The following is a 12943-nucleotide window of genomic DNA, read 5'->3' as shown; positions in this document are numbered from 1 at the left end:
TTTTGTAGCTGCAAACCTTACCACACTTTAGTAAACGAGTCTATTACACTCTAAGCCTCTTTGTGCAGAAAACTAACTTCAGTATCTGAACTGTAACTCGTCCTACATTCTGATTTGGAAAAACAAGTAATTACAACTCCAATTAAAATCAAAAGAAAAACTGGATTATTAAAACTCATTCCGCCAATGCTAAGCAACTCGTAATCAAATTCTTTAAACAGAACAGTCTATGTATAAAATATATTAGCAGCATGTGTGTTTTTAACATGGTTAGTTTAGAGAAACAAGTCAGACTTGTTCCCATCTGTGGTAAATCTACATGCATAATGAACAGATCTTCTGGTGCTTCATTTCACCGGATCCTCTTTCCTGGTTTATGTGTCCGAGCATCAGTCCATGCAGAATATCCTGCTTTTCGAGGATATTTCTTCCTCTCCTTCACCCTCCCTGCAACTCATGCAACACTTTGCACTCAGGTCCTTCTCTCGAGTCTTCCCAAGGGTCAGCCCTATGAATTCATATTTGGCAGCATCCACTTGAGATTTCATCAACGCCAACTGACATATCTGGCTTTGTCCAGTCATTTTCCAGCTGCACGTGTCTCATCACTCCTCTTCCAGTGTTGCTATATGTAGGCAAAATATGCAACTATGCAAATTATGGCAGAAAATATTCTAAAGCTTGTCATATGGAACCACCAAACCAATGTTATAGCTGTATCCAGTCGTTTCATTGTAGGTAGAACGACAGATCGGAAGTATGCTCTCTGTAGCCAACTGGTCCACTGAAAATTCGTAGGCACAGATTATTCCACGGTGTCTGGAGGTTCCAAAAAAAAAAAAAAAAAAAGTGAGAGGTTATAAACAAATATATTGTATAGTAAGGACCCTAGTTTATAAGATGTCTATTTTAAGCCTATTATATTCAGGAATTTTTACACTTAAAGGAGAAGTCAGTAAACATTAGAATCAGTAAGCTTTGATAACTCCCTTCAGACTTCCTAATAAAGTAAATGAGGGCAGACTTCAACATACTGTATAGTTTGGAAGAAAGGTAGGAGAGGAGAGAGAAGACTTTTCAATACCTCTGTGGCATAAAGGCACAGGACCTCTTTCAATTCCATTGACTGTGTGATCTTGGGGGTTTGTACAGTTTTGGGCAGGAAAAAGGAACTGCAGGGTGGATAATGGGGAGGGCTGGGGGGATAGTCTGGGTAATAGATGGGTGGAGGAGGGGCCAGTCAGAGAGTGTATGGGATCAAAGATGGGTGATGAAAGATGTATTGTAGAGAATGACACAGGGACAAATTTTTCCCGGTCCCCGCGGGAACTTATTTTCCAGTCCCTTCCTTGCAAATTCTTTTCTTGTTCCATTCCTGCAAGCTCCGTCCTTATCTGCACAAGCCTCAAACACTTTAACATCCTAAGTAGCAACATTCTAGAGCTCAGATTGTGATGTCATAATGCCTCATTCCACCAATGCCTGAGCTCTGCCCTCATCTGCATAAACCTCAGACATTTTCAAATCCTAAGTAGCAACATTCTAGAGCTGAGATTGTGATGTCATAATGCCTCATTCCACCAATGCTTAAGCTCCACCCTCATCTGCACAAGCCTCAAACACTTTAAAATCATAAGTGATAACATTCTAGAGCTCAGATTGTGATGTCATAATGCCTCATTCCACCAATGCCTAAGCGCCATCCTCACCTGCACAAGCCTCAAACACTTTCAAATCCTAAGTAGCAACATTCTAGAGCTGAGATTGTGATGTCATAATGCCTCATTCCACCAATGCCTAAGCTCCGTCCTCACCTGCACAAGCCTCAAACCCTTTAAAATCCTAAGTAGCAACATTCTAGAGCTCAGATTGTGATGTCATAATGCCTCATTCCACCAATGCCTAAGCTCCGTCCTCACCTGCACAAGCCTCAAACCCTTTAAAATCCTAAGTAGCAACATTCTAGAGCTCAGATTGTGATGTTATAATGCCTCATTCCACCAATGCCTAAGCTCCGTCCTCATCTGCACAAACCTCAAACACTTTAAAATCATCCTTGTGTAGTTAAGGCAGGGACAGGATGGGGAAATTGAGTTCCTGCAGGGATGGGGCCAAATTTGTCCCCATGTCATTCTCTAGAAAGATGACCAGGGCTGAGTAATTCAACTAGATCTTATGAATTGCCCTGGAGGAGGCTAGGCTTTTGGGTCAGAACATGGATGGATTGGTGGCATAGTTTGTCTCATTATTGTAAGTTCTAGCTATTAACAGGTTAGTATCCTGGCATGTGGGAGGTACTGCTGTCCCCTGGCAACTCTGATCAAGCTGGTCTTGAACCGCTGTTACTCTGTCTAATTGATGTGAACCACTTGTAACTCTATTTAATTGATGTGAACCGCCTAGAACTCTTCGGGGTATGGCGGTATACAAAAATAAAGTTATTATTATTATTATAAAGAGCCAAAATCTTGGTCGCTGTCAACAGACACAAATTAGACATAGTCTGTTTACAGGAAACAAGGTTAACAGATGCTGAATGTTTAAAACCACAGCATCATTGGATGGGAGAGGTGTTTTTCTCATTCTCAAATAGTGAATCTTAGAAGGAAATCTTTACAGTGTGTGGCTATGGTCAACTGACGGTCAATATCTATTCTTTCCAAACTAAAGTAAACTAAACCGAGCTCGGCACAGTTTACAGAAATTAAAAATAAATACATAAAATAAGGGATAATATGAGAAAAGCAAAGCTTACAATTTCCCCCCTGGAAATCTCAGATCATAAACCTATTTGAATGATACCCAATGACCAGCACACAGATAACCCAATATTGTTCTGGGAAACCGCAAAACTGGATTTGAAAGGAGATATCATATCCTCAGAGCCAGTTTTAGACAAGGTAGGGCTCAGGGCAGAAATTAAGGGGGGCCCCCTGATCCCCTCTCTTCTCTGCACCCTACTACTACTGTTTACTATTTCTATAGTGCTGAAAGGCGTATGCAGTGCTGTACATAGCCCCACCTCCCATTACTTGACAAGTTCAAATCATTTCTAGTTAAGGACGCGTTTGATCTATAACCTATCACACTCTGACTCTCGCACCAAAACAGATGTAATCATCGTTTCCTCTATGTACCTACCTTCTCTGTCTACTTCATCTAATATTTATGTAAGTCTAATATTGTCTTCTAATGATTAGAGTTTGTATTCCCCTTTTTTTACAATTATCTTAAATGTAAGCCGCTTATAAATATGAAAAAAACGGGATAATAAATTTTAATAAAACTTGAAACTTGACTACCACACATAAAACAACTTTAAATCACTTCCTTACACACAAAACACAGACAGACTTTTACCAAATACAGAACAAGGGATCAGAAATACAAATGAAAGTGGGAACCCCAAGAAATTAAACTCAGCAAGAGAAATCAAAGCAGATCTGCATTTCTTTCTATATTGAACACAGGGGGATCCCAGGCCATTTCCCTTGCTGTGGCTGGTGGGATCCCCCAAACCCAGCCAGTTGAAGGCCACTTCCTCCAGTCTGGCAGCCAGTAATCTCTAAACTCTGCAGCTAGCACCAGTATCTCTGAGTTGCCATCAGCAGCAAAGATTGAAGACCTGGAGGAAGAGATCTTCAGCAGGCAGAGCTTTATATTTTGCATTTGGTAGGAGGCATGCGGCATGGTGGGAAGAAAATTTAGTGCCCACCCACTTTGGGTCTGCCCCAGGTGCGGTCTTCCTACTCTTCTCCACCCCCTCCCACTGCTCCTCTCCTTGCCACGCACGGGCGCCCCTTACCTTCCCCTGTACCTTTTTTACTTCCCTAGCGTGAGAATGCTGCCTGCATTGGCATCAGTGCTCTCTCTGATGTCACTTCCGGGACCCACGCCTAGGAAGTGATATCAAAAGGCAAGCTGATGCTAATGTGGGCATGCTGCTCACTCTAGAGAAGTGGAAAAGGGAAGGGCGCACTTGTGTGGAGGGGGTGCTCACCCTTCCTATGCCACTGCTCAGGCCCACTGCCCACCCCCACCCCTCACCAGCTGTCTGGTAAGCCACTGATCACCATACAAATATCTGTGATGCACATATCCAGGTAATAACACACTTTTTTCTACTCTTTGTTTGCACATTTTATTTTTCCATCATGTTGGTCCCATTTTGTCTCTTTTGCTTTCCTGTTTCTTCTGATAAGTGGTTGCCAATCTTTCCTTTTTAGCTCTTCCTGCCCTTTTTAACTTTTCTGCCTCTACGACCTCTCAAAATTTCACCCTTGTCCTTTTTACTTTTCAGCTAATTACCAATTTTCCTTCTTCCTTTCTCATGCTCTAGCTCTCCCATTTCCCATCTCATGCCTTCTCCAGCCTCCTATTACCTTATCATCTCTCTCTCTTCCTTTTCTCCTCTCAGATCTGGAATCTGTCTCCTCCCCCCTCCTCTCATGCTCTGGCATCTCTCTCTTCTCTCCTTTTCCCTTCTTATTTTCTTTTTCTTCCCTGGTCTTCCTTCTCAATTTAATTTCTGCTTCTGTCTAGATTTAATTCTTTCTTATTATTCAGTCCTCACTTTCCCTCTTCATTGTGTCTACCTACAGCTTGCCACCTCTTTCTCTCAACCCTTCCAGTATCTATCCTCTTCCTCCAATCTAACATGTGCCTTTTTTTCTTTATTCCCTCCTTCTATCCAGTATGTACCCTCCCTCTCCTTCCCACTTCCATCCAGCATCTGTTCTCCTCTATCCTCCCCACTTCATTCCAGCATCTGCTCTCCTTTCTCTCCTCCCCACTTCCTTCCAGCATCTTCTCCCCTCTCTCTTGTCCCTACTTCCTTCCAGCATCTGCTCCCCTCTCTCTTGTCCCCACTTCCTTACAGCATCTGCTCCCCTCTCCCTTTCAGCGTCTGCTCCCCTCTCTCTTGTCCCCCCACTTCTTTCCAGTGTCTGCTCCCCTCTCTCTTGTCCCCACTTCCTTCTGGTGTCTGCTCTCCTCTCTCTTGTCCCCACTTCCTTCTGGCGTCTGCTTCTCTCTCACCCCTACTTCTATCCAGAGTCTGCCTCCTCTTTCTCCACACAATAGACCTGAAGCTGCGCAACCTCTTCCCCACATTGGGCCATCTAATTGTGCGGATCAGTGACTGACAGGGCCCTAGTGCACCGAGAACATCATTTAAAGCCGAAAGAAGCCAGACATTGAGGGAAAAGAAATGCTGATGCGAGAACGAAGAAATCAATTTTACCTCTAAAGGTTGAGTAATTTTGTGACCAAAAAAGAGTCAATGCCACCAGCCGGAAATCTGGCTGAATGGGGGCTAAAAGCCAAAAAATGAAAAAGTAAAACTTTTTGAACAAAACTCTGAGAAATTAAAGGAATGTTAAAGAAAAATATAATAAGAAAAATGAAACGGGAAGGCTCAAAAAAGGAGAAAAAAATAGAACAATTGGAGAAACTCCAAAGACACAAATCTTCTTAGCTCTGTAGAAAAATAAGAACTAATAAATCCATAATCTGGAGTTGGGTGGGAAAGCACTCATGCATGCGCGGTATGGGCAGTCTTGAAACTTCTAGGAAGTTAAAGTGACAATACACTTTTGCACTGTCCATATCGGGCTCCGTGGATGACGTCACCCATCTGTGAGAATATGCTGCCAGCTTGTCCTGGGTTAGTAACATAGTAAATGACGGCAGATAAAGACCCAAGTGGTCTATCCAGTCTGCCCAACCATGCAAGCTCCATAAATTAATTTAGTTTAAATGGTTCTTTTTCTTAGATAATACTGGGCCAGAAACCCAGAGCCAGTGTGCTTAGGTTCCATCTACTGGAGTCTCCATCAAAGCTCACTCCAGCCCATCTTAACCATTGAAACCCTCCCCAGCCCGTCCTCAACTGAATGTCCATATATGGGACACAGACGGTACAAGCCTGACCAGCACTGGCCTTAGTTCCTTCAATGTAGACCCATTATTTTCTGATTAGAGATCCTCTGTGTTCATCCCACGCTTGTTTGAACTATCACCCTTTTCTTCTCCACCACCTCCCTCAGGAGTACATTCCACGCATCAACCACCCTCCCCTTAAAGAAGAATTTCCTAACATTGCTCTTGAATCTACCACCCCTCAACCTCTGATTATGCCCTCTGGTTTTACCATTTTCCTTTCTCTGGAATAGATTATGTTCTACATTAATACCTTTGAAGTATTTTAATGTCTGAATCATATCTCCCCTGTCCCGTCTTTCCTCTAGGGTATACATATTCAGGGCTTCCAGTCTCTTCTCATACGTCTTCTGGCACAAACCTCCTACCATTTTTGTCGCCTTCCTCTGGACCGCTTCAAATCTTTTTATGTGCTTCGCCAGTCGCCTTCCTCTGGACCGCTTCAATTTTTTTTATGTCTTTCGCCAGATACGGTCTCCAAAATTGAGCACAATACTCCAAGTGGGACCTCACCATCGACTTGTACAGGGGCATCAACCCCTTCTTTCTTCTACTGGTCACTCCTCTCTCTATACAGCCTATCATCCTTCTGGCAACAGCCACCACCTTGTCAGACTGTTTCTTTGCCTTTAGATCTTCAGACACTATCACCCCAAGGTCCCTCTCCCCATCTGTGCATATCAGTCTCTCATCTCCCAGCACATATGGCTCCTTCCGATTTCTAATCCACAAATGCATTTCTCTGCACTTCTTTGCATTGAATTTTAGTTGCCAGATATTAGACCATTCAACTTGCAGATCATTTTCATGCTTTACACTCCCTCCTTGGTGTTTACTCTATTACAAATCTTGGTATAATCCGCAAAAAGGCAAACTTTTCCTTCTAACACTTCAGCAATGTCAATCACAAACATATTGAACAGGATCGGCCCCAGTATCGATCCCTGAGGGACTACACTACTCACCTTTCCCTCTGAGCGAATTCATTAACCAGTACCCTTCTTTCTTTGGATTTCTTCTGAAGCACCCACAAAACAATTGTGGTGCTCATATATTACATTACATTACATTAGTGATTTCTATTCCGCCGTTACCTTGCAGTTCAAGGCGGATTACAAAAAAGTTATATCTGGCCATTTCCAGAGGAATTTGAGAATCGTGGGGTTGGTTCAAAGAGGTGAGGTGGTTCTTGTGGCATTAAATTGTTTTGAGAATAGTGATGGTGTTAGGTTGATTTCAAGGAATTGTTGGATAGTAGGGTTTTTTGGAATAGGATTGTTTTTATTTCTTTTCTGAATGTTCTGTAGGTTGGGGTCGTTATCAGCAAAGCGGAGAGTTAGTGGTCTAGTCTCGCTGCTTGTGTGGCCATTCATCTACTTGCTCTGAAGTGCTGTAAAGTATCAGTGACTTCCTTACAGTGCATGCAATTTCAATCAACATGGAACCTTTCTAAATACCCTTACCCCTCTGGCTTGAAGCAGAATCCTAAACATTTAATGATGTCTTGTTGTATATAAATTGTTCATTGGATCCCTGTGAAGTGTCCTGGTTATTATATAGGGTAGGGTGGGGGTTTGGGGGGCAGATTTTTGGGGAGTTGTAGGGTGAGTTTTGGGTAGGGTATTTATTGAAGAGAGAGGGTATTTATCTAAATAATGAGCTTCATTATTGAGGCAGGTCATTATGGTTTATTACGGTTGATGCTGTACCATTAATAGTGGCTGCTATTGGGTTTCTTTTCGATCTTGAATTGCTGAATAAAAATTATTTTCAAAAATAAAAAGAAGTTCTGGAATGAGAAGGCATAGGAAGAAGGTAAAAGGGGATAGACTAAGGAAAAATCAAACAAAATATTTATTTTTAGATGTATAGAATAGCTTCCTAGAAGACTATCTGAATTCAAGAATGCATAGGATAAGCACAGATGATCTCTAAGGAGGAAAAAAGAATAAGAGAACTTAGAAGCTTGTTGGTATAAATCAGGGGTAGGGAACTCCGGTCCTTGAGAGTCGTATTCCAGTCGGGTTTTCAGGATTTCCCCAATGAATATGCATGAGATCTATTTTCATGCATTGTTTTCAATGCATATTCATTGGGGAAATCCTGAAAACCCAACTGGAATACGGCTCTCGAGGATCGGAGTTCCCTACCCCTGGTATAAATGGATACACTTTATGGTCTTTATAAGCCATTATTTTCTCGGTTGCTATGTTAAATGAATAATTCAACTTCTGTTAAAATTTGCAAGTTATATTATTCTTGAAAAAAATGTGAGCTCTTAGGGCTCCTTTTACAAAGGTGGGCTAGCATTTTTAGCGCACGCACCGGATTAGACTGCGCTACCCGAAAAACTATCGCCTGCTAAAGAGGAGGCGGTAGCGGCTAGCGCGCGTGCTATTCCACGCGTTAAGGCCCTAACGCACCTTTGTAAAAGGAGCCCTTAGTGTTATTGTTCCTGCAAAGAACACTGTAAAGGCCACTAATGAGCAGCCTGATGCTCCCAGGAACCATCTCAAAGGGGCTGGAAATATTGTACTTCTCCATTGATCAGCACAAACTGCAAAACAGACAGCCCAAGACTCTCTCCTTCCCCCCAGCAAAGACTCTCTATCTCCTTGAACACAACCCTTCAGATCATCCATCAAAATCCCTGTCTAGTGGTAGGGGGCAGGAGCAAACCCCTCATTGCTCCTGCCCTCTAAACTGTCAGAATCAAAATCATACCATTTGACCCCTTTGCAGTAATCTTGCAGTACTACCACTAGGGGGCCAAACTGCTACACTCTATGATTTACCTGCGATGAGCAGTTAGGTCATCATCCATAATGCTGGCACCATGGGGATTTTTTTCATTTGGGATATTTGCTGTGACTAGGGTGTGCGCATTAAACCAGATATGCCGAACAGGGTGTCTACAAAAGAGGAAAGCATTTGTTAACATTCATAACAGTGTTCTTCGGTTAACTGAGAGAGCAAAATAACTTATGTCTCTCCAGCTCAAGAAAAATTTTGGGAATTTTGATTTAATGAAATACCTTTCCAAATCTAAGCTATAAACAGGTAATTCTCTTTCACAAAGAACTTACAAACTCACAGGCTAATTTACTAACCTGCAGTTTGAATGCTACTTTATTGCAGGGCTCACTATCCTCACAATGGCTGGTAAATATTATTTTTCTTGGAGTAATCCTTGTGGGGTCCCACAAGGTTCTCCATTATCACCAACCTTGTTTAACATTTACCTAGTTGCATTGAAAGTTAAATTTTACATCTATGCCGACAATATTACTATACTTATCTCAATGATGTCATTTACGGCAGATATAAAACATCAGATTTCAGTAATTCTGGCACAAATAGAGAAATGGACCATTAACTTTAAACTTAAACTTAACCCCGAAAACACAAAATTCTTTTTAGCCTGTCCAAATGATAATATCAATGAAAATGTACTTCATCTTAATGGACATAATTTCCCGATATCTAATACTATTAAAATATTAGGTGTTGTTTAAGATCGTCATCTTACCTTAGACGATCAGACAAATCTAATGATAAAGAAATGTTTTTCTGTCCTTTGGAAACTGCGCACGATTAAGAAATATTTTGATCTAGGCTATTGGTTCAGTCTTCAGTCCTGTCTGTCCTTTATTTGGGATCTCATAAAAAAATTCTTAACAGATGAAGAAGAATACAAAACTCAGCGGTTCATTTGATCTTCGGTCTGAAAAAATACGACCATTTTAGCTTTTATTATAGACAGCTTCACTATATTACATTACATTAGTGACTTCTATTCCGCCTATACCTTGCAGTTCAAGGCAGATTACAAAAGAGCTGACTAGACATTTCCAGTGAAGTTACAATATATATATTTTTTTTTTTGATAGTAAGATGACTGTACATTTCTAGGTAATATAACAAATAGGTTACAAATAAGATAACATTACATTTCTGTTTTTTTGGTTGGTGTTTTGAGGAGGAAGAGATTACCTAAGTGGAGGCTTTGGGAGGGGAATTTATCTGGGAGGAGGGGGAAGGGGGGATGTTAAGATGTCTGGATAAATTTTTTGAAAAGCTGGGTTCTGATTTCTTTTCGAAATGTTTTGAGGTCGCCCGTTGCCGCCAGCAGGTTGGAGATGGAGTGGTTAAGTTTTGCTGCTTGCGTCGCCAGAAGGTTGTCAAACATCTTTTTGCGCTGAGTGCCCTTGAGCGGAGGGAAGGCAAAAGGGGTCAGGGTTCTTCTTTGTCTTGTGGTGAGGATCTGATTTAAGCGGTTGTTTAGGTAGGAGAGGGCAGAGCCGTTTAATGCTTTGAATAATAGACAGTAGAATCTGAATTCAAGTTTCAAGTTTATTTGGATGTTTGATTAATCGCCTATTAAAGTTTACTAGGCGATGTACATAATCCCAAAACAATCAATAAGATAAAAACATGTAACATTAAACAAAATTAAAACAAATTAACATACATGATTTAGAATGGAAAAAGAGGGGAAAAGTTACAATCTTGTGTATAGTTAATAGATAGAAAAAGAAAAGAAACACAGGGGAAGGGTACATAAATGTTTTCACTGGCAACGGATAGTATTTTGCAAATATTAAAAATAATTATTCAAAGGAAAAGATGGTATCAGAAGTTAAAAACGTCGTTGAAAAAAAATGACTTCAAAAGTTTTTTAAATTTAATAATATCTTTTTCTATTCTGATGTATTGAGGTAGGGCATTCCACCATTGGGGCCCCATAACTGTAAACATATCAGCTCTTCGTGTTCCGATCACTTTCAAAGAAGGTATCGAAAGAAGATTTTGTGCAGAAGAGCGGAGCGAACGTTGGGTATGGTATGGAGTTAAATATCTAAATATAAAAGAAGGTTCGCCTGTTATTAATGTTTTGAAGATTAGTAAAATTATTTTATAAGAGATTCTATGACTAATTGGAAGCCAATGGGCATCCATGAATAAAGGTGTGACGTGATCATATTTTTTTGCGTTATATATCAGTTTGATAGCCGTATTTTGAATTAATTGTAATCTTCTTTTTTCTTTTTGAGCAATATTGAGAAGGAGAGCATTACAGTAATCAAGTTTTGATATAACTAAAGAATGTATAAGAATCTTAATAGAGGATTGTTTGAGAAATTTTGCTATGGAACGAATAAGCCTTAATTTGAAAAAACAATTTTTTACTATGGATGAGATATGCTGGTGATATGTCATTTTATCGTCAATTATTACTCCTAGAATCTTGACTGATGAAACTAAATTAAGAGAGGTGTTATTAAGAATGAAAGGATTAGAAAGAGTCACATTGTTTTTCCAGGCAAATAACATTTTTGTTTTATCAATATTTAGTGCTAATTTATTAGTAGTAAGCCAGGTTTGTACTATTTCAAGTTTGTGGTTAATGGATATGATTTCTGAAGTGTTTCCTGGATCCAAAGGATGAATCAGTTGTATGTCGTCTGCATATGAATATGGAATAAAACCTATAGATTGGCAGATACTTAGCAGAGGGGAAAGAAAGATATTGAAGAGTAAAGGTGATAATATGGAACCTTGGGGGATTCCAAACGAAGAGGAATAGGTAGAGGATTGTTCGTTATTAAATCTTACAGACGAAGTTCGGTTAGTAAGATAAGAATTAAACCAAGAAAGTACATTTTCTTTTACGCCAATTTCTTCTAGTCTTTTTAAAAGTAAACTATGATCTATTGTATCAAAAGCTGCTGAAATATCTAAAGAGAATAGAATAACTGATTTTTGATGGTCTAGAAAGTATTGAATATTAGATGTAAGACCTATCAAGGAATATTCAGTGCTATGAAATTTACGGAATCCTGTCTGGTTTGGATGTAGAACATTTGTCTTTTCTATAAAGTCAGACAGTTGATTAAAGACTAGTTTTTCTGTTAGTTTGGCTAGAAATGGCAAGTTAGCTATTGGGCGGTAATTAGAAAGTTCGTTGATACTGATTTTTTGATTTTTAAGGATTGGAGTAATAATTGCATTTTTCCATTGAGATGGAACTATGGCTTGGTTTAAACTGGTCTGAATGAGAGAGAGAATAAATGGCCCAAAGTGCGAGAAAAATTTTTTTAAATAAAAAGGAGGGATATTATCTAAGTGTGAACCTTTTAGGTTAGTCTGTTTAAAGAGTGACTCTATATCCTGAATTGTCGGTATCTTAAAGTTAGAACAGCATGCTGTTGGTATAATTTTGAACTGATCGGAATTGGAGAAGTTATTAGCTATGTTGTTGACGAAAGAATGACGAATTTTAATGATCTTTTGGTTAAATGCATCTGCTAGATCTTGGGCTTTGAGGATTGATTTTTGTGGAGTATTGTTTATATTATTTTTTGACTCTATTGTTTTTAAGATTTTGTATAGTGTAGAAGGATTTTTTGCCTTTTCTATTTTTTTCGAGTAGTATTTTGATTTTGCTTGGTTAATCTTTTCTTTGTAGAATTTGATATTATCCTTATAAATTTGATGGTTAGTATTTGTTTAATTTTTTTTCGCCATTTTCGTTCTAGAGCCCGTAATTGTTGTTTTATTAGGTGAAGTTCGGCCGAGTACCAGGGGTTGTATTGGTAGCCAGTGAGAGTCTAGGAAGGCTGTGGTGATGTGATCATATTTCCTCAGGGAGTAGATCAGTCTGAGGGCGGTGTTTTGTATAGTCTGGAGTTGGCAGGACAAGGTAGATAGAGGGAATTGCAATAGTCCAGTAGACCTAAGACTAGGGATTGGACAATTAGCCTGAATTGCTCTGGATCGAAGAATTTTCTTATTTTACGTAGATTTCTCATAATTAAAAAAGCTTTCTGGGATGTCTGATTGATTTGGGATTGCATTGTGCAGCATCTGTCTATTGTTATTTCTAGGAGTTTGAGTTCGGGCTGTATTGGGTATTTGGTATTCTTAATTTCCAGTTCTGTAATGGTGGGAATTTTGGCCTTCTTGAGCAGAAGGAATTTTGTTTTATCTGAGTTTAGTTTCA

At 39.8% G+C, this 12943-nt stretch overlaps 1 protein-coding gene across 1 annotated transcript in view; it reads right to left on the bottom strand.

The window, feature by feature from the left end:
- Positions 1-225: 225 nt before the first annotated feature.
- The window catches only part of LOC117365387 (F-box/WD repeat-containing protein 8-like), a 227196-nt gene continuing 214478 nt past the window's right edge, over positions 226-12943 (bottom strand). The window contains exons 10-11 of the mRNA XM_033955782.1: positions 8736-8852; positions 226-819 (exon numbers count right to left, since the gene is read on the bottom strand). Coding sequence (XP_033811673.1) covers positions 675-819; positions 8736-8852 — 262 coding nt within the window. The 3' untranslated portion in view covers positions 226-674. The remainder of the gene's footprint in view (positions 820-8735; positions 8853-12943) is intronic.

This window comes from Geotrypetes seraphini, chromosome 8 (assembly GCF_902459505.1).
Source record: "Geotrypetes seraphini chromosome 8, aGeoSer1.1, whole genome shotgun sequence".
NCBI classification, from domain to species: Eukaryota; Metazoa; Chordata; class Amphibia; order Gymnophiona; family Dermophiidae; genus Geotrypetes; species Geotrypetes seraphini.
This window is presented reverse-complemented; position numbering and strand designations above follow the sequence as displayed.